This window comes from Saccoglossus kowalevskii, chromosome 10 (assembly GCF_978046115.1).
Source record: "Saccoglossus kowalevskii chromosome 10, keSacKowa6.1, whole genome shotgun sequence".
Classification (NCBI taxonomy): Eukaryota; Metazoa; Hemichordata; class Enteropneusta; family Harrimaniidae; genus Saccoglossus; species Saccoglossus kowalevskii.
In genome coordinates this window covers 31862782-31886210 of record NC_140650.1, presented here as the reverse complement: position 1 = coordinate 31886210, position 23429 = coordinate 31862782, and the positions used below count along the sequence as shown (strand labels likewise).

Sequence of the window (23429 nt, the reverse complement as noted above, 5' to 3'; positions counted from 1 at the left end):
CTACCATTTCTCGATATTTCTACTAAGGTAGATGGTGATCGGATTTCTACATTTGTACATTAATTTACACAAAACCTACTGATTCACATTGTTATTTACAGTATGAATCATCACATCCTACTAGAATGAAGGACTCCATACCTTACTCACAGTTACTCCGGGTACGTCGTATTTGCAGCGATGATACCGATTTCCGTAACCAGGCAAGGAATTTATGTGATTACTTCAAAAAACGGGGTTATCCTCGTAATGTCACTGGGAAAGCATTGGCCAAGGTTATGTCAATGTCAAGAGTGGATTGTATTGGATCTACGGTTTCCTGTGGCAATCAGGATCGTGTAATTTTGGCATCATTTAAATGTCAGGATTAAAAACATAATGAAAAAACATTTTCACATTTTACAGACCAGCGAGGAGACTAGTTCTATGTTTCCACTAATGCTTACTACTGCCTGGCACCGTGACACTAATTTAAGGAGGTTATTGGTACAGAGAAATATGGTTCTGTCCCGTGTAATCGACCTAGGTATAATACTTGTCCTTTTATTACAGACTCTAATCGTATATTTGGTCCCAAGGGAGATGTTGAGGTCAAATATTCGTTCAGTTGTATCACCATGAATATTGTATATTGCATTTCATGTATTAAATGCAGGGAAACTTTATATTGGTTCTACTGTTCGTTGATTGGGTGATCGGTTTGCCAAGCATCAACGTCAAACTAGACAGAAAAATCGTTTTTATCCGGTTTCACTTCATTTTAATTCTAGTGGACATAACATTACAGATATGTCTATTTCTGGTGTATGTGTTGTCAATGGCAACGAAAATCAGCTCAGGCATGTCGAGGAGGAAACTATATTCCGCCTTGGAACTAAAGAACCCCATGGAATTAACAAACAGTTCAACTCATTTGTTGAGCTCACTACCTGAGGCGCGTTATTTGTTCTATTGTGGAATTTTTTGTGATTCTAACTTATAGTTCATGCACGTTCTTACATTTCTATGTTCTACCTGTACGTTATAACACTTTCTTCTATGCTATCGATAAAGAGCCATTGCTCGAAACGTCTAGCTATTTTTAATAGTTATTTAGGACTACGATTACCAAATATTATCTTCTATATATCATATTTATCAGTCCAAGCAGCGTTTATTAATTTATGTATAGCCTAGTATCTTTTGTGCACCTTTGACACTATTATGCAATGCCATCATAACAAAATCTCAAAGAATATTATGAAAAGCTTGTGCATACAATTTAAGTATAGACACTATTTCTAATAAACTATCAAGACTAACATTTGTTTATGAAGATTTGACACCAATTTCAACTTTGACGCTGGTTGGTGGAATATTATTGATCCTGTCAATCATTGCATCACGCACTGAACACCAGACTGGTGACAATCATTACCAGTGTGTCTACTAGAGATACAGGACCCTTGTTTGTTTCACAGTAACCCAGCTTTCACCATTTATATAAGATTTTACTTTTAATTTATTGAAAAAATGCATGTAAATTTAGGACTGGGTCTTGGTTGCAAGATGAGATTACTCATATCTATATGTATCTCAACATGTATAATGTTTGTAACAAATTTGATCTGATTATAGAACAAAAACTGACATGAACATGTATTCCTATATGTGTGATGTATGTGTCAAAAATATGAATTAAATTGTTCCAAAAGCCTTGGAGATATACAACTGTAGTAGTATGGTTAAAAAGCAAGATAGCCAGCAGTCAGCCATCTTTGATCTGATTGTAAAACAAATTGTCATGGACATGTAATCTAAATTTTACAATGTATGTAAAAATTTGAACAGAAACTGACAAAGCATGCATAACATACCACTTTTTCAAAAACAAAATGGCTGCCAGTCAGTCATCTTGGATAAATCAGTAAACCAATGCATGCATATGTCCAGATAAAGTACTAGGCACATGCAAAGAATGAACAGATTTGGTCCACAGGGTTCTGAAATATGACTCTGGAAAGAAAGACGGACGGACGGACGGACGGACGGACGGACGGACGGACGGACGGACGGACGGACGGACGGACGGACGGACGGACGGACGGACGGACGGACGGACGGACGGACGGACGGAGACCAAATTACAAGTCTCCTTTTGGAACTTCATTCGAATGGGGACTAATTATGTCTTTTTGTTATGAAATCAAACTTGTGTTAGACAAAATTAATTACAATTATTTCTAGCAAATTTTTGGAAGAAAAAAATAATCAAACTACACTATTTGAACATCACATTTTTTTCTCAAAAAATATTAGTGTAGCATTCACTTTCAATGATTTTGAACCAAATGAACATACACTGTAACCTTGTTATAATGAATTTCTTGATATAATGAACACATTGCACTTCCCCTGTTCATAACAAATGTATTATAATGAACACTTCACTGTAACAAACTATGCCCTCCAAAGAGTTTGTTATAACAAGATTACATATTATTAATTCTCCATTAGCTACAAATATTGTATGCAAAAATGATGTACGTTTTTTTTTTGTGAAAATTGACGAAAGTTTTCTTTGATGTTCAAGTAGTTTACTACCCGCAATAGAGTAAATCCTACCTGCAAACCAACTCCCCATCTAAGGCATCATGTTCATCTGCACTAGTGAATGAAACCCGACCACCAATTACAGCACCAATTATATAAACTAACCAGGTTAAGCGACCTGTTAAACAAATAAACATAGTAAAACTATTGCAGGATTTTACCAAACTTAATAATAATTTGGGAAAACTATGAGAAATGTAAAACATGCAACATCTTTTTAGTTATTTTTCTAAAGCATGCATACACCATAGACAGTCTATATCAGGAGTTAATCCAATTATTAATTTACTTTATTTAATATATAAGTTGAAGTCTGTATCTGTCATCATCTGTGCACATTTTTAGGCACAGAAGAAACAAGAATCTGGTCAATTTTATTTTCCATAACAATACACCAATCAAATACCTTCTTGCACTGCTAGTTCTGCAGCATTATTTGGTGTTGTTTGCACAAGTTTCTGATAGGCTTGTGCTGATTGGTCGAATAGCTGTATTAATAGTGCACATGTTTTCTCATATTCACATCTTCCAATGGTGGATAGCTATAAAGCAAAGAAAGATTAAAACAATAGGAACACATGAAATGAAGTAAAACTTACAATAGTTGCAGTAATGAGATACTCATGAAAACCCTTTTGCAACATTGTAACAATGAGGGTGGTGTTTTACTTATTTTTTTTGAAAAGTAGAAAAGCCAAAGCTAATGGAAAAATTTATTAAGGAAAATACAATGTACAATTTAATGGTATTTTAATTATCCATCATAACTGTGTAACCACGTTATGTTACCATATACAGTCAAACCTCGTTAGTGCGAATATCAAGGCCCCAGGTGAATATATTCGTTATAACCGATCACCACTAGAGGGCGCTTTACAGAAACAAACTAATTACCATAAGTCAGGGTAAACAAAACTATGGCGCCATTTTAAACACTAGACCAAACATTAAAAACACACAAATAGTATTGAAATAATATTAAAATGGAAAATACAAATGTACTGTTCATTATTCAAAGTACATGTATAAATAAATGAATAAAGAAATTCTTAGTACGTCCATGCTGGATCGACTGAATTTGTCACGTATGCATACACAAACACACATGTACTCATTGTATTCGTTTCATGATTTCTCAGTCATAAAAAATAAAATTCACATTGCATTCATTACATTTGTAATACGGTAAACAAATCTGTAATGTAAATTGTTCGCTATTAACACGGATGGCTATTTTAAAAAGTCGGTAATTTTGGTTTGACGACGATCAGAACAAATCGATGTGAACAGCATGTCCTCGATAGTTGAAAGTTGTGAAAAAATCATAGTTTCAACATTTTCACGGGACTGAAGATAAGTGCGTAATTTTACTATGCAATCCATAGCTTCCGACGATAAAGGCAGTTCGATGTCAACAGGAATGTCTGGGCTGACATTTTCGATGTCGTCTTCATCGGCCTCAGCGTTTTGTTCCAAAATGGACGCTATGATTGCATCGTCTGATGGCGATTCACAAACACCAGTTTCGTCGTCTGCGCAGACAAAATCCGAAAATGAAATTTCTGGCAATTCGATATGATGGGCTAAATTGTCCCATAAACATTCAACATCACTGGTGTTATCGGCCGTAATGTCTCCACGATCGGCAATGCTGACTTCCTGTTCCACGTCGGGATTTGGTGAATGTACAAACGACGCCTTTCTGAAGCAGTTGGCAATGGTGGTATCGGTAACTTTTTGCCAGGACGAATGAAGCATGTCGATCGCATCTTTGACATTGATCGTGGGTAGGGTTTCACCTGAATCAAGATTCACCAACATTCTTTGAACTACTCGTTGGCGGTAAAAACACTTGAAATTTCTAATCACGCCCTGGTCCATCGGTTGCAGCTTCGAAGTTGTATTAGGCGGGAGAAAGACGAGTTTGATGGCTTTGAGGTTTTTGACAGCTGGATAGGCGGGACAGTTGTCGACGAACATGAGAATTTTTCTTTTCTGGCGTTTATACTTCTTGTCCAGTTTGTGTAGCCATTTGATGAACAAATCGCTGACCATCAACGCTTTTTTGTTTGCCTTGTAATCGACAGGTAGGGATTTTACGTTTTTGAAACACCTAGGGTTTTTTGATTTTCCGATGACCAGTGGCTTGAGTTTTTCAGATCCATCCATATTTGCGCAAAGCATCACAGTCAATCTTTCTTTACTTTTCTTTCCCCCAGAGCATACGTCATTCTTGAATGATAATGTCTTATCGGGCATCAGGCGGAAAAATAACCCAGTTTCGTCGGCATTAAAAATATCTCTGGGAGCGTAGCCATCGATGAGTCCGGGTAATGTTAACGTTACCCAGTCATCAACCATGTCATCGCTGACAGAAGCAGCTTCGCCGCACACGGATTTGAACGTGATACCGTGTCGGGATTTGAATCTCTCCAGCCAGCCATTACAGGCTTTGAATTCGGAATGATTCATTCTCTGTCCTAAATCTTCGGCCTTTGCCTGGAGGATAGGACCGCTGATTGGAACATTCATAGAACGGGCACTGGTAAACCATTTCAGCAATGCCTGCTCAACGTCGTCGACTGCTGAAAACCGCATTCGCTTCCGGCACGGCTCAATTTTGTTGTGTTCGAACATCTTCAAAACATCAGTTTTTTTCTTTAAAATCGTTGACAGTGTACTGGGTTTAACATCAAATTTTCGACAGACATCGCCGTGACGAATGCCCGACTCAATCGCTTTGATCATTCTGACTTTACAGTCCAACGACAAGGCACGCCGTTTGACACGAGTTGACATTTTGAAGTCAGGACGGAAACTGGCATCTCACTCGTAGTCGCCGTAATTTATCTAAAATTTACAGCGTCCATGCTTCACACTTTTTTATTGTGAATCTTAAAATTAAAAACTCGAGCAGCAAGGGCGTCGAAAGTGACTAGACACTGGAAGTCACGTACACAAAAGATTTTCACGCCCAGTGAATGGCTACATTGTTTTTATTTTACGCTGCACAGCTCAAGCCCACTGCTAACAGCGAAGCGTAACACCGTGTATTTGGCGGTTCGTTTTAGGATTCCGCAGCTGTTTGAGTGAATGAAATGTTCGCTATAGGTGTTACAGACCATTGTCTTTCAGAGAAAATCCTTTCGTACTAAGCGGGTTTTCGTAATAAACGAGTTCGTTCTAAGCGTTGTCAATTACCATAGGGATAATGGATTTTCAAAAGGGACTTCGGTGTTCGTTCGTTGTAACCAGTATTTCGTTGTAACCGAGTTCGTACTGACGAGTTTTGACTGTAGTGTAAAGTTTAACATCACTTTCATTTCAAGCTAGTTCATTTATATATTCAAATTGATGTTATTTTTACCATTAACATCAATAACAATAACATTTCTAGGAATTACAATTTTGCAAGTGACAGCAAGAAGTGCTCATTGTTTATACCTACAGAAATGTTTTGCCAAACTAATGACTATTTAATTAGTATCTGATTTAAAGTCTCACCTGATCCAACTGTTGCTGTATCATGGCTTGGTCATCAAGTGGATCATCAACGCCGTCGCGCAACACCACAGTCACTGACTCCAATCTTGATGTAATATATGCTTTTGTGACTTCTGGTGTATATGTTTCAAGTAAATGTGGTTCTGATGCTTTGACATACGGAACTGACGCTACCATACGCTGCCACAGTGTAAGAAGATAATGTACACTGTTGGGTGCAAAACGCCACATTTGCTGTAAAAATAAAGATGCATCTGTTAAGGTCATGTGATACAAATATTTGGAAGTGGTACACATAATGTCAGACAAAGCACTTCAAATCACTACTGCCTACACAAAGCAGCCACATTTTTTTTAAACCGCTAAAATATTCTCCAGTTTAGACTTTATTCATTTGACTACACTCCTCAGATTTGAATTTGTAGATTCATATTCATACTCAGTATCTGATTCAGTGGAGTACCCTATCATATTTCAATTTGTAGATTCATATTTAAATTCAGGATCTGATTCAGTGGAGTACCCTATCATATTTAAATTTGTAGATTCATATTCACATTCAGTATCTGATTCAGTGGAGTACCCTATCAAATTTAAATTTGTAGATTCATATTCATAAACAGTATTTGATTCAGTGGAGTACCCTATCAAATTTAAATTTGTAGATTCATATTCATACTCAGTATCTGATTCAGTGGAGTACCCTATCATATTTAAATTTGTAGATTCATATTCAGTGGAGTACCCAATCATATTTAAATTTGTAGATTCATATTCACATTCAGTATCTGATTCAGTGGAGTACCCTATCACATTTAAATTTGTAGATTCATATTCAAACTCAGTATCTGATTCAGTGGAGTACCTTATCAAATTTAAATTTGTAGATTCATATTCAAATTCAGGATCTGATTCAGTGGTGTACTCAATCAAATTTAAATTAGTAGATTCATATTCACATTCAGTATCTGATTCAGTGAAGTACCCTATCAAATTTAAATTTGTAGATTCCTATTCATACTCAGTATCTGATTCAGTGGAGAGTACCTTATCAAATTTAAATTTGTAGATTCATATTCATACTCAGTATCTGATTCAGTGGAGTACCTTATCAAATTTAATTTTGTAGATTCATATTCAAATTCAGGATCTGATTCAGTGGTGTACCCTATCAAATTTAAATTTGTAGATTCCTATTCATACTCAGTATCTGATTCAGTGGAGTACCTTATCAAATTTAAATTTGTAGATTCATATTCAAATTCAGGATCTGATTCAGTGGTGTACCCTATCAAATTTAAATTAGTAGATTCATAATCACATTCAGTATCTGATTCAGTGAAGTACCCTATCAAATTTAAATTAGTAGATTCATATTCACATTCAGTATCTGATTCAGTGAAGTACCCTATCAAATTTAAATTTGTAGATTCCTATTCATACTCAGTATCTGATTCAGTGGAGTACCCTATCAAATTTAAATTTGTAGATTCATATTCACATTCAGGATCTGATTCAGTGGAGTACCAAATCTCTCTCAAATTTAAATTTGTAGATTCCTATTCATACTCAGTATCTGATTCAGTGGAGTACTGTAAAAGGGGTAATTATTCACTGGGTTTTAATTTAGCTTATTTCGCTGACTGGAAAATGCGCTAAATTAAAACCCAGTGAATATGTAAAATTTAGCATAGAACACATTATCTAAATGACGAAACCGTGAATTTAAAACCCACTGAATATGCCTGAAATGGTAAATCAGTGAAATTTAAACCCAGTGAAAACTAGTCATTTTACAGTACCCTATCAAATTTAAATTTGTGGATTCATATTCACATTCAGGATCTGATTCAGTGGAGTACCCTATCACATTTAAATTTGTAGATTCATATTCATACTCAGTATCTGATTCAGTGGAGTACCCTATCAAATTTAAATTTGTAGATTCCTATTCATACTCAGTATCTGATTCAGCGGAGTACCCTATCAAATTTAAATTTGTAGATTCATATTCAAATTCAGGATCTGATTCAGTGGAGTACCCTATCAAATTTAAATTTGTAGATTCATATTCATATTCAGTATCTGATTTAGACAACCAAAATATTTTATCAATGAGAAATTGAATTGTTGGCTTCCACTTTCTGCACAATTTAGAGTAAATAATTTACAAAATCTAGCTAATATGTGTGAATGCACAAGGAAGCCAGTTTACCACTGTAATTTCATCTTCTATCACAAATAGTTCTGATCAAATGCTAGCAATCACAATTGAAAATTGATTTAACAATCATTAGATCGACTTACGTGAACCTGCAAACTACTGACAGTGAATTTTGCAATGAGCGAGATGACCTCTGGATAGTTGTCAACCTTTACGAGTTCTCCAAGTTGATAGTTGGATTTCAACCTCGCAAGAAGACGACAAAATTCATGATAATTATTGGCATCTGTCAAACCCTGAAAAAAAAAATTATAATTGAAGAAACAAGTTTTGATACCGTATTTACTCTATAGTGAATCAGTAAAATATTATATATATATATATATATATAAATTGACACAAGAAAATACTAGAAATCAGTAATACTAGAAATTATTACTGTGAATCATAACTTTGGCAGTAGAATTTAGCTCAGGTGATAAAATTTCATGAATCAGTAACATCAGTTAAGATATCACATGGTTTTCTATAACAGCTAGTGCTGGATATGTACATAAAATTGAAAAAATTCTGGCACACCAGTAATTTCAATGGCCATCGGGTTTAGCTTTCAATACCACACAAAAGTTGGCACATGCCCAGTTGGATCTGGGCTTACTTGGCAAACAGAGATATGCAAATAACATGAATTTTATGTTTTAATAATTAAAGTCATTAATTGTTTTGTTCTTTTATATCATATTATACAGACACAGATGCCAGAAGACCTCAATTTATTTGTTTTTTAATAAACACTGTTTGAGGGCACTAAACTGGGTATCAATTGTAATTTGTTTTCTCTGATATGCATACAAGCTACATGTATGTAAGAATAATTTTGGCACTGAACAGCAAATCTAGTGCTAATATCCCGCCATACTATTGTATCCAGTCTGCCAAGATGGCTGCCTATTCAGATTGTTTCTATGGTAAATAACATCACGTCTTGCATACAAAGAATAAGACCTACCTGTGGGTTTGCTAATATTCTTTTGACTCCATTTACAAGATGCGTAAGAAATGTACCCCTTTCTGCATTATTAAACAAAGACCGCCTCACAGAAGCTATTTGCACTATACACGATATGGCCTGTAAAAAAAAAACAATTATGACAACATTTCTTATGAAACTTTGAATTATTAGTAAATATTGAAAAAATGAAAATGGCTAAAAAAGTATGGTGTCCTTGAAGGCTTCAAAAACAATATTCACAATTACTACTTAATAAATCTTCAGAATTTCTATTTTAATCCTTAGAGCACCAAATTTGTTTCCCGCTTAAATTGGGGTAAATTTGTTCACATTTTCTATAATTTTCACTGAGTACAATCTTAATTTTGGACCAAACAGACAAAATGTGACATTGCTTCTATCGGTAGATTGTGATAAAAAAAATTTGAATTTTTCACAACATTTCATAAATGAAACTATTTTGTGGACGGTGCCTAAAGTTGATTTTGGCGTTAAAGCATAGTTAAACACAACCAATTTTATGATACAGATTAGAATACACATAACAGAGCTTAGTAGCATAATTTTGAAACGACTGACACCAGTTAGAGTTTTACAAAATAGATTACACTTACCAAAGGTGAAAGCGTGTGTGGAAGAGTGTGATATAAATCAAAGAACAACTGCACATTGGTGAAGTCTAAAAAAGCTGTCAAAAAAACAAAAATAATTTAACTGTGATTTATTTTCAAATCTTCCTGTACTCAGTTTATAATTATCTATGTGTTAACAACAAATATTCTTGAAGTCAAATCATCAATATGATCACATGACCATTCCGAAAGGGACAAGGAGACCATTAACTTGATGAATATAACACACACCAGTTTATGATCCAAATTAATTTTTTGATAAAAATGCTGGATACTGGCTTCGGTAATAAAATACAAAAATTTAATTTTTGCACGAACTCTTCATTTTTAGTTATTAAAACAGTAATCTTATTTTTTATGTTCAGGAAATGAGTTCTTGTGTTTGTATGCGAGTATATTCTCAAACTAGACATGAGGTAACTCAACGCAGACAGAATCCTCTTCAAATCACAAGATGACCTTTGATTTGATTTACCTGATCTCCAGGCAGTGGGTATTTGTACTGTAATGATATCATCTGATGACTCGTCCGTTGACGTACCAATGAAATCAAACGTTAGACAATTATAGGCCAGTCTCAATAGTTGCGTCATCAATCCATGCTATAAGACGCAATGTACGATTAATCAAGGAAGACAAGGATTGGAGGGCTGTCTATTATGGCATTATAAGAGGACAATAATATGATGCTAGAGTAAGTACCAATCCATATAGGGCATAGTAACATTTCAATTATGTCATTTCACTCTACTTTGACACAGTATGTAGACATTACATATATTTTGCATTTCTCACAGAAAACTGAATCAGTGAAATAGAAATAAATTTGGTGTAAACAGTTTCATGGGGTTTAATCCTAGCCAAAACAACAAAAGTTGAACAATAAAAATATAGAAGTGAGAATAATATTTACCTGGCTTTCGTCTCCAAAGTCTAAATTCTTATTTTGTGCCTGTAATTAAAATTAACCATTCAGTGAGCTGATGATGTCCATGTCAAATTTATCAACGTAAAAGACTAGTGCCCGAACATGATTAGAAAAAAACGAATATAAATGAATTTTTACTGCAATAACTGAAATATTGAAATATCAATATAATTAGTGTCTCATACCTGCCTCAGTAAACTACAGGATAAAGTGAAAATTTCAAATAAAGAAGAATCTCGGAAGGAAGAAGCTACTTTCCTATGTTTGGTCAGTGGTCTTGTTGAATCAGCCTACAAAATAAAATAAGTCACAACACAAGTCTCAGTACTGTAAGATTACTGCAACAGTAGTATATGTGAAGATGTGCAAGTTTTGTGATAAGTATTTACTCAAGGTATATGCATTCAGTCAAGACACCTGAGTAATATGGCTCTTGAAAAAGGAAGCTAGTTTGGTTAAATCACATCTTAAAATAGAATTACATGCATTAGTGTCTTGTTATATTCTAATGTAAATTCATCCAAGCACACCTTCAACTAAAATGGCTGCTAGTCAGCCATATTGAATCAGAAATTCATCCAAGCACACCTAAAACTAAAATGGCTGCTGGTCAGCCATATTGAATCAGAAATTCATCCAAGCATACCTACAACTAAAATGGCTGCTAGTCAGCCATATTGAATCAGAAATTCATCCAAGCATACCAACAACTAAAATGGCTGTTAGTCAGCCGTATTGAATCAGAATTCCATCCAAGCATACCTACAACTAAAATGGCTGCTAGTCAGCCATATTGAATCAGAAATTCATCCAAGCACACCTAAAACTAAAATGGCTGCTGGTCAGCCATATTGAATCAGAAATTCATCCAAGCACGCCTAAAACTAAAATGGCTGCTAGTCAGCCATATTGAATCAGAAATTCATCCAAGCATACTTACAACTAAAATGGCTGCTAGTCAGCCATATTGAATCAGAAATTCATCCAAACATACGAACAACTAAAATGGCTGCTAGTCAGCCATATTGAATCAGAATTCCATCCAAGCATACCTACAACTAAAATGGCTGCTAGTCAGCCATATTGAATCAGAAATTCATCCAAGCATACCTACAACTAAAAAGGCTGCTAGTCAGCCGTATTGAATCAGAATTCCATTCAAGCATACCTACAACTAAAATGGCTGCTAGTCAGCCATATTGAATCAGAATTCCATCCAAGCATACCTACAACTAAAATGGCTGCTAGTCAGCCATATTGAATCAAAAATTCATCCAAGCATACCTACAACTAAAATGGCTGCTAGTCAGCCATATTGAATCAAAAATTCATCCAAGCATACCTACAACTAAAAAGGCTGCTAGTCAGCCGTATTGAATCAGAAATTCATCCAAGCATACCTACAACTAAAATGGCTGCTCGTCAGCCATACTGAATCAGAAATTCATCCAAGCATACCTACAACTAAAAAGGCTGCTAGTCAGCCGTATTGAATCAGAAATTCATCCAAGCATACCTACAACTAAAATGGCTGCTAGTCAGCCATATTGAATCAAAAATTCATTCAAGCATACCTACAACTAAAAAGGCTGCTAGTCAGCCGTATTGAATCAGAAATTCATCCATGCATACCTACAACTAAAATGGCTGCTAGTCAGCAATATTGAACAAGAAATTCATCCAAGCATACCAACAACTAAAATGGCTGCCAGTTAGCCATATTGAATCAAATCCATCCAAGCATAACTACAATTAAAATGGCTACCAGTCAGCCATATTGAATCTTAAAAATTCATACGTGTATGATATGTTACAGGTTGCATGTAGGAACATGATTGGTCCAGTTCAAAGTTCAAAGTTGCGTTGGGATTATGTTGATACAGTGTAACAATGTTGGCGCCGGTGATCTCTTACCAGTGTGCAACGTAGCCAAAATAAAAAGCATGATCATTTGAACACTGCTATTACAAAACTGGTAGGAGGTAATACATTTGGGGCGAAAGTATTCAAAACTCAGTTTTTGAATGTAGCCATGGCAGTGGTGGGCCAGGATTTTTTTCCAATTAGTGACGGTACGACCTACCTGTGAAGTATGAACAAGATCAGCCGAGCCAAAAAATTACAAAGGAGTTAAAAGCTGGTGAAACGTTACCCCAAATTTGGGATCAAATTTCTCGGTAATGAAAAAAGATATCAAAAATTCAAATAGTAACTTTGTGCCCACACTCAAGCTGAGTAGAATGAGCTATGTCTGAAGTGTTTTATCCTAAATTTGTAGGAGGAGATACATTTGGAGCGAAGCTATCCAAAAATCAGTTTTTTGGCTGTTGCTATGGCAACAATGGGCCAAAAAAAAATTTCAGATTTTTCCTAATAACTCGGGTGAAGATGTGACCTACCTGCCTGCCAAGTTTGAAAGAAATCGGCCAAGCCAAAAAAAATAACAGAAGAAATCATACGTGAAAACACTGAAAATCACACACACAGACACACACACAAAACGACAAAAGTGATTATAAGGGCAATCCGAGCGGATCGCCAACAATAAGGATGGAATATCAACAGAAAAGAAAATGGTATAAACTTACTTGGTTCATCTCTGCCGTGAGTTGTGAAAGTATCTGTACTCCAATCATACAGTGCTCCACAGAGCCCTGCAAACAACAAAGATGTGTTATTAACTTTCACAAAGAGAGGATACTGTAGAATACTTTATCTTCGCTTGGAATTTATTTTCGCTATTTTCGCTGAAAGGATGATTCCGTGAAAATAAAATCCAGCGAATATACATTTTTTTCCTATATTTATATATAAACTCATCAAAAATCAGTGAAAATATATTCCATACAAAACGTCCAAAAAGCCTTTTCAGCGAAAATTAATTCCAGCGAAAATAAAGTATTCCACAGTACTTGAATGTGACAAAGGAGAGTTTGTACCTTCTCAATTAGTACATTTATATATTTTACTTTTTAAAAGTAAAATGATTATTAGCAAAATGATGAAATTTGACATTTGAACTTTGACTTCTTACCTGTAAAAACTGTGTCACATCATCTACAACATTTCGGAAGACCCAGTTATCCTTCTGTGAGTCGAACCATCCTAATTTGGTAGTGCGTGAAAAGAGCTGTTAAGAGTGACAAGAAACGTTAATGACGATAAACATGGTAACGGTAACCACGGTGACTTTAGAGGCAAAAGATAATTTTAAGTTATAGTACAATTAACAGATTTTACATAATCTTTAATGAAAGCTTTGCAATGTGATAGATGACGTACCTGTATTAATGCTTGCGTAACATATGTCGGTAATTTAGGTCTGCTGGCAAGATAACTTAAAATGTAATTTCCTGAAATTAGAAAGATACACAAACACTATTTCAATATGTTTCCAGCTTAGCGCAACTCAATCAATGCTGTATGATTTTAGTTAAAACTGCATAATTTAACATATTATTAGCTCAATTAATTAATTAATTGATACAAATGCCAGATGATGGTCTATGGTCAAAAGAAAACATATTTTAAGGGTGCTGCATACAACAGATAGAATTGTTGGTTTATGTACATGTTCTATTAAAGATATACTTCTAAAAGAACAAAACTGAAATGAGACAGTAATTTTGAAAACAAAAACAAATTACATAAGAGTATTTCTACTTTCTTTTCATGTCTTGTAGTTGTAAATTTTGCTTACGATCATTCAATGTATGTCATACATGTAGCTCTAGAGCAGCATTTGTATTCGGCCATTTTGAAAAACATCATGGTCCTGTTTACATAGATGTTCATTGTATGTACCAAGATGTACAATAGTTGTCCATATACATGTATAATCGAAGTCTGGGTTCGGAATGGCTGAAATGCTTGATTTTGATGAATAACAATTGGAAGTTGTAAAAACAAAAATTCATTGCCGAGGTATTTACATGCTATAAATGTATTCCATTTGACGTTACACATTACCATGTGTTTAATTGTTAGGTACCACAAACATGATATTAGCTCAGTAATACATGAAATAAATCAAAGAAAGCTTAGAAAGAAACTCCCATGTGCTGAGAGTATTGGAGACACATTAAATATAATTCGAAAATAATTAGCTGAAAACTAATTATGCAAATCAGAAAATTAATATGAACAGATTTGAGTGTAAAACTAATGAGGTCTGCGCAATGTAACAGAAAATCTATGTTTCCAAGTTTAATTGAAATGTGGTTAGAACCAAAAAATTATGAATTATTATGCTTATTAGGGAATTAATATGAACAGATTTTTACCCAAACTAATTAGGTTTTTACATTGTCCTAGAGCATCTATGTACTAAGTTTCATTGAAATGGAATAATTAGTACTTTAGATATCAGTGTGAAAGCTTAAAATTGGTTAATTATGCAAATTAGGTAATTGATATGTACAGATTTTAACCCACAATTATCCAGGTCTGTCTATTGTCCTACAGCATCCGTGTACATTCATTGATATGTTATGTTTAGTACCTGAGGTGATTAGGTGGTTAATATGCACAAATATTTACCGGAAACTAATTGGGTCTGCATAATTCTAGATTCATTGAAATGTGATGATTAGTACTTTAGATATTAGTAGAAAAGCTGAAAATTAATTATGCAAATTAGGTAATTAATATGCACAATTATTTACCCTAAAACTAATCAGGTCTCTGCATAGTCCTAAAGGATCTATGTACCAAGTTTCATTGAAATGCGATGATTAGTACTTGAGATACCCGTGGAAAAGCTGAAAATTAACTAATTATGCAAATTAGATGATTAATATGCACACATATTTATCGGAAACAATCAATCTCTGCATAGTCCTTGAGTATGTAAGTACCAAGTTTCATTGAAATGTAATGCTCACTACTTACAAAAAATGTATATCAAATGCTGAAAAATAATTAATTATGCAAATTAGGTAATTAATATGTACTGATATTACCATAAAAACTATCAGGTCTGTGCACTGTCATATGACATCTATGTACCAAGTTTCATTGAAATGTGATGATTAGTACTTGAGATATCAGTGGAAAAAACGAAAATTGATCAATCATTATGCAAATTAGGTAATTAGTATCCACGGATTATTACCAAAAACTAATTAAAACCTAGCATTAGTTCAGAGCATGTATGTACAAAGTTTCATCAAAATCCAATGAGTGGTTGTTTAGATATCAGTGGAACAACCATGGAACAGCTAAAAATTAGCTAATTATCATGCAAATTAGGTAATTAACAAGTATGGATTTTTACCAAAACCTAATCAAATCTGCGCATTGGCCCAGAGCATCTATGCACCAAGTTACATCAAAAACCGATGTATGGTTCTTGAGATAGCAGTGGAACAGTCGGACACACATACACACTAACTGCAAAGACTCCCATTATGTGCTTCGCACATGGGAGTCAAAAAGACAAAAATGCAGGAAAGCATGCAAAACAGAATAATAAATGAACTCACGTATATCTATCCTCTGTTCTAGTGGTAATGACCCAGTATTTCTAGAAATGAGTTTGGTTAATGATGACGCTGCTAGTAGCTGAGAGTACGGTGACTGCGTATCATGTAGAAAAAACATACAGTGAATCAAAGATATGCACATACAACAATAATAGAATAAGAACATCAATAATGACAAGTCATTGAAAATGACACAGTCCCCGTTAAATTGTTGAAAGTTCTCTTTGTGCTCGTCATATCAAAGCGGAGGGGTTGTCACAAGCGTGTTCTTGAAACTTGAGTTCCAAGTGGCATATACAACAGATTGTTTATTTACATCAAAACATGTGTTTCGTGTCATAGTAATATGGCCAAAAATAAAAACAGCCGTTATTCAGCCATCTTTGATCTGAGTATGAAACACACTGATATGTATGATGTATGTGCCAAATACGAATGAAAATGGTACATAAATTGTGAAAATATAGTAGTAAGGCCAAAAAGTCAGATGGCTGTCAATCAGCCATCCTTGACCAGATTTTGAAACAAATTGTCATGGACATGAATCCTAACATGTATAAATTTGAATGAAAACTGACAGAGCATGTTCAAGATACCACATAAAAAACAAAAAACAAGATGGCTGCCAGTCGACCATCTTTGATCCAATTGTGAAATAAATCATCATGGACATGTATCCTAACATGTATAATCTATGTACCATGTTTGAATGAAAACTGACAAAGCATGTCCAAAATACAACATTTTCAAAAAACAAGATGGCTGCCAGTCAGCCATTTTGAATCAAATCGCTAAACCACTGCATGTGCATATGTCCCACATAAAGTACTAGACACATGCAAAGAATGAACGGAATCGGTCCAAGGGATTCTGAGATATGACTCCAGACAGATGGATGGACGGACGGACGGAGACTGAATCATAAGTCCCCATTTTCGGACTAAAAACAATTATTTATACATATGAGTATATAAGGTTCTAATAATTAGATTTGCAAATTGTGATGTGATGTGAAATTGGCTTACATCGAATAAGACTGATACCTATTCTATTCCAATATGGCCAGCCCTATTGTTATGATAGAACTGACACCTAATCCAATATGGCCAGCCCTATTGTTATGATAGAACTGACACCTAATCCAATATGGCAAGCCCTATTGTTATGACAGGACTGACACCTAATCCAATATGGCCAGCCCTATTGTTATGATAGAACTGACACCTAATCCAATATGGCAAGCCCTATTGTTATGACAGGACTGACACCTAATCAAATATGACCAGCCCTATTGTTATGATAGAACTGACATCTAATCCAATATGGTCAGCCCTATTGTTATGATAGAACTGACATCTAATCCAATATGGCCAGCCCTATTGTTATGATAGAACTGACACCTAATCCAATATGGCAAGCCCTATTGTTATGACAGGACTGACACCTAATCAAATATGACCAGCCCTATTGTTATGATAGAACTGACATCTAATCCAATATGGTCAGCCCTATTGTTATGATAGAACTGACATCTAATCCAATATGGCCAGCCCTACTGTTATGATAGAACTGACATCTAATCCAATATGGTCAGCCCTATTGTTATGATAGAACTGACACCTAATCCAATATGGCCAGCCCTATTGTTATGATAGAACTGACACCTAATCCAATATGGCAAGCCCTATTGTTACGACAGGACTGACACCTAATCAAATATGACCAGCCCTATTGTTATGAAAGAACTGACACCTAATCCAATATGGTCAGCCCTATTGTTATGATATAACTGACACCTAATCCAATATGGTCAACCCTATTGTTCTTGTAGAACTGACACCTAATGCAATAAGGTCGACCTTATTGTTATTGTAGAACTGACACCTAATCCAATATGGTCGACCCTATTGTTATTGTAGAACTGACACCTAATCCACTATGGCAGACCCTATTGTTATTGTAGAACTGACACCTAATCCACTATGGTCAACCCTATTGTTCTTATAGAACTGACACCTAATCCAATATGGTCGACCCTATTGTTATTGTAGAACTGACACCTAATCCAATATGGTCGACCCTATTGTTATTGTAGAACTGACACCTAATCCAATATGGTCAACCCTATTGTTATTGTAGAACTGACACCTAATCCAATATGGTCGACCCTATTGTTATTGTAGAACTGACACCTAATCCAATATGGTCGACCCTATTGTTATTGTAGAACTGACACCTAATCCAATATGGTCGACCCTATTGTTATTGTAGAACTGACACCTAATCCAATATGGTCGACCCTATTGTTATTGTAGAACTGACACCTAATCCAATAAGGTCGACCCTATTGTTATTGTTGAACTGACACCTAATCCAATAAGGTCGACCCTATTGTTATTGTAGAACTGACACCTAATCCAATAAGGTCGACCCTATTGTTATTGTAGAACTGACACCTAATCCAATAAGGTCGACCCTATTGTTATGATAGAACTGACACCTAATCCAATAGGTCGACCCTAGTGTTATGATAGAACTGACACCTAATCCAATAAGGTCGACCCTATTGTTATGATAGAACTTACACCTAATCCAATATGGTCAATCCTATTGTTATTGTAGAACTGACACCTAATCTAATAAGGTCGACCCTATTGTTATGACAGAACTGACACCTAATCCAATAAGGTCGACCCTATTGTTATGATAGAACTGACACCTAATCCAATATGACTATATTTATATACTGAAAAAGTTAAATACACATATTAATACAGATATTCAAGTGATGTAATTCAAATAATTTACCATACTGTCTAGCTAATAATCTGTGAAACTATTTTGTATGAAATGTGATCTTGTTTATTGGGGTCACTGACCACAAAGAAGAATTCATATACAGGGACAAATTATTTTCTATTCAGTGTTTGTTTTATTGATTTTATTTTTACTAAAAATAGAGCAGACACTCATTGTTATTAATAGAGTGATGTCATAAAGTACAATGAATCTTTTCTCAAACAAAACACAATTACCAATCTTCAAACTCTTATAATTTTGTCACCTTTCAATTTTGTATATATTTTTTTTAAATTAAATCATCTAAAATTCATAAAATCGTGTAATATTATGATGTCAAGTCAGGTATTCTTATGTACAGTACACAGAAATAAAATTGATGAAGATGAAAATAATTTCTTGATACATTCCTTTCTGAATCATTTTTTCATCATTTTCTTGTAATACCTAACAGCCATATCAGTAATTATTCATACATTTTCAACACATTATTAAATTTAGGTTCAATTCATTCAGTATTTTAGAAACAAGCATTTGAGCAGCAAAAATAAAATTCCTGTTTTCTTATCATTGTGCATGTCAGTAGATAATATGTTTTTGTTTTTCACAATTAGGTACACGACTATTTACTTCTGAGTGAGTATGATTAAATAAAATCTGTATTCATGACAGCCATGGCAATAATGATGACATTTACGGGATAAGCAGGGTCAAATCACTTTCCATTGACATTATTTCTCTTGGTAATTGAATTATAGTGCAAAAGACAAAATGAAAGCACTTGATATACAAAAGCTCTTGGTTATTCATTTTGAATGGTGAACTGAATAGACCAATGAAATGTACAAACAGCTGAAACAGGAACTGAACAATATAATCATTGAAGACTTGATGAGACAATTATTTAATACTGATAAGCCTGTTACCAAGGTAACCATCAGAACTTCAACATTATTATTTTAGCCTAAATTGCACATCTAATTTGCATATAAAACATGCTAGATTTCTCAGTGTTTCGAGACAACATAATATATAATTTAATCTAGAAACAGTAAGACAAATCGTGCTATCATCAATTTCAAAAAGTTGAGGAATGAAACAATTCATGTATCCTAAGTTTGATATCATTGACTATCAGTGTTCACAAAATATTAGTATCCATACATCAATCACAGTAATGCATGTTGTCAAGTGAGTTTTTACAACCCATTCAGATAATCTGGAAATCCTACATTATGATGCCACACACTGTTCTTGTAATTCCGTCTTATTTTGTTGTCAATATTTTAACTGATGATGTTTAGTTTTTGTTACTGATTTGTCCGGTTATAACACTGTTTTTTTTTAATCACTTAAATTTAATATTAGGATGCAGACACTTCACATCAGCTGCAAATTGAGTTTTTATTTCATTCATTTCAGCTATCTGTTGAGACCTTCAGCTGGCAATGGCAATACGAATGGTTGCATGTATTTATGGTGATCCATTACTGCAAGTACAATGTACAGAGCAGTGTACAACACAGTGATTGTCATAGTCAACTCTGCCATGTCATTTTTTTTTTTATTAGATGAATGCGATTAATTGAGTTTCCTTTTCAAGATATACTGTAGTGAAAACCTCAAAATGAAAATTTCAAAAATGACAATATGAGAGATGGTTGCTATTAATCGTTTCCTGTTCACATTTACCATATTTACTAACACTCCAAAAAATCTAGTGACCGTCATGAATTACAACCACTTAATTGCATACAAGACTCACAAGAGACAATGCAATCCTTAGACGACAGGCTACAATGTGAAATATTACCGAGCATGTCATTTAGTAAAATTACACTCTGTACAGTGAAAAGAATGGTAAAACAAAAAGAATAAAAACAGTGCCACTTACATTTCCTCGATCTAAAAGGAGCTGGCATTTACTGAGACAATCCGGTGAATTGGTAAAGTTTACCAACGCTTTCTCTGCTTCATTGCGCTCACTCGGATTGGCAGTAGTATATAGCTGCTTACATAACACCTCTAACTGGACAAGTTCCTGCAAAGTAAAATAAGATTAATGAAAAACAAGACATAAATGTCCCAGTTATGTTGAGTGTATATACCAAGTTTAAACAATAGTTGTTTATGTATAAGCAAGATCTAGCCAATGGCAGAAATGCTTGATTTTGATGCATTATTAACATTAAAATGGCCACCATTTGGCCATCTTGAAACACATCGTCAAACAATTTTATAATGTGTTACATCAAGGTTAAACATGATTACTGGTAGTCAATGAACCACATTCAAAAAAAAAATTTACTGCAAGTTTTTAACTTAATCAGAAAAATAATACATGTCACATGTATATGCAAAACTAGAACCATCCATATATGATCCTGTTCTTAAATTGAAAATGTTGTCTTCAATCGATCATGGAACAAATAAACATGCATATGTATCACAAGATGTATAATGTCTGTGAACTTTGCATGTTTTTGGTTTAGGCAAGTCTAAGATACAGATGGGGAAGCGTGCAGGTATGGAGGTCAACCCACAAGTCCTCGTTTCAAGACTACGTCTGAACGATTAATTTACAGCACATCATTTATTTCATATAAAATATACTTGAACTTGTTATTAATTGGAAATGACGAAAGAACACCATTTGACCAATCACAATGCCTGAATGAACACCATTTGACCAATCACAATGCCTGAATGAACACCATTTGACCAATCACAATGCCTGAATGAACACCATTTGACCAATCACAATGCAATGATCCTGACAGTTTCCACACTAGACAAAAATAAATACGTCTTGCAATTTAACATTCTATAGATGACTGTACCGATTAATTTGAAACATTTTGAGCAAATCTGATGAATCAATGATTCATGTAATTTGACCATAGTTGAGGGGAAGACAAAGGACTTATATAAAGCTTTTATATTTGAACATATAATGTGAGTGTTTTTCTGGGGTGAATGTTTTATAAATTCCCATAAAAAATGTTCACAGCTTTATGAAAACTGGTTTTACTATATATTGTAAATATTTATTTATTTATACAATTATAAATTAGCATTGAACACATGTTGTTGTAAAATCACAGAACTGCCAGATCAGAATTTGCTCTAACATAGAAGCCATACAAATAAAATATACTGTACAGACTGGATCATTCAGGGGACATCATTTAGAGTAGCTATGGAGTGTTTGTTTGGTTGTTGTGGTCACTGAACTTATAGTTTTGGCAGGAGCAACATTGCGTTGTTGAAGTATTATTTGAGAGTCTAGGTTTGAAACAGATTAACCAAATGTGTTGCAACTGATACTTAGTCACATCAAGTGTGTATTGGAAAATTAGTGTTCACAGCAGACACATTTTTATAACTGTATTCAATCGGCCAATAAAATCTTCTCGTTTTAATTTGAATTTCGAAATTGAATATATATAAATATGAAGGTTTGTGACATATTGTTGTTATTTAGAGAATATATGGAAAATGGGTTGAAATGTAGACATCTGTCCAGAAGAGTGTCAAATTGTGTTTTACGATGGCTGAGTTGGACATCGTTCTGACTATCCTTAAATTAACACGAGTCCGGGCGGAACCTATACCATCAACCAGGGCAGTGCCTTAAGACCAAAGACGACGATGACGACGCCGTCGGCCCGTCCGTCCAAGGAGACGTTTCGATCGATGCAACATTTCCGTCCATATTTGTGGTGCGAAAAACAAATACTTAGTTGTATAGTGCTGTTTTTGTAATTTTAGAGCGATGTATTGCAGTATCGGAGACCAAATGCGTGAAACGCACACATGGTGCTACTGCTATGACAAACGCAGTTTCGATACGACTTTAGTCACGTCATGCTGTAATGATGATCCGACAGTGAAACCGAAGTTTTCAACAAATTCTAACTAATACAACTGGCAGTTTCTTTTGCGAGTCGTGGAATGCAAGTCGCACGTAAGCAATTTTAGCTGATAAAGTGCGTTGCGAAAACGTGACGCTGGAAATGATGCCACTTACCTGATCTTCCGCCATCTTGTTTTCGTCTCTAAACAGACATGGCGCTCATGTGAACAGCGCCACCACTCTTATATACTTTTGTTTCGAATCAACAACTACAAGAGCGCAACTTGAAATACGAGTATTTCGCATTATAGGCTACGGAAACCGTGGATGGGCATAGTCGTGGCGACTATTCTTTCTTAATATGTAACATTAGACGATCATGCATCATTATATAAAAAAATATAAGTAAGTAAGTAAGTAAGTAAGTAATTCTTTATTGCTATCGTATCCCATTTGAGA

General features: G+C 34.7%; 1 protein-coding gene across 1 annotated transcript in view; it reads right to left on the bottom strand.

Moving 5' to 3' along the window:
• LOC100368649 (exportin-7-like) overlaps positions 1-23213 on the bottom strand; it is a 45841-nt gene extending 22628 nt beyond the window's left edge. The window contains exons 1-15 of the mRNA XM_085504515.1: positions 23145-23213; positions 21009-21155; positions 16316-16409; positions 14115-14185; positions 13867-13962; positions 13421-13486; positions 11018-11122; positions 10818-10856; positions 10380-10506; positions 9887-9960; positions 9270-9389; positions 8404-8556; positions 6097-6330; positions 2999-3134; positions 2605-2710 (exon numbers count right to left, since the gene is read on the bottom strand). Coding sequence (XP_085360641.1) covers positions 2605-2710; positions 2999-3134; positions 6097-6330; positions 8404-8556; positions 9270-9389; positions 9887-9960; positions 10380-10506; positions 10818-10856; positions 11018-11122; positions 13421-13486; positions 13867-13962; positions 14115-14185; positions 16316-16409; positions 21009-21155; positions 23145-23159 — 1583 coding nt within the window. The 5' untranslated portion in view covers positions 23160-23213. The remainder of the gene's footprint in view (positions 1-2604; positions 2711-2998; positions 3135-6096; positions 6331-8403; positions 8557-9269; positions 9390-9886; positions 9961-10379; positions 10507-10817; positions 10857-11017; positions 11123-13420; positions 13487-13866; positions 13963-14114; positions 14186-16315; positions 16410-21008; positions 21156-23144) is intronic.
• Positions 23214-23429: the final 216 nt, after the last annotated feature.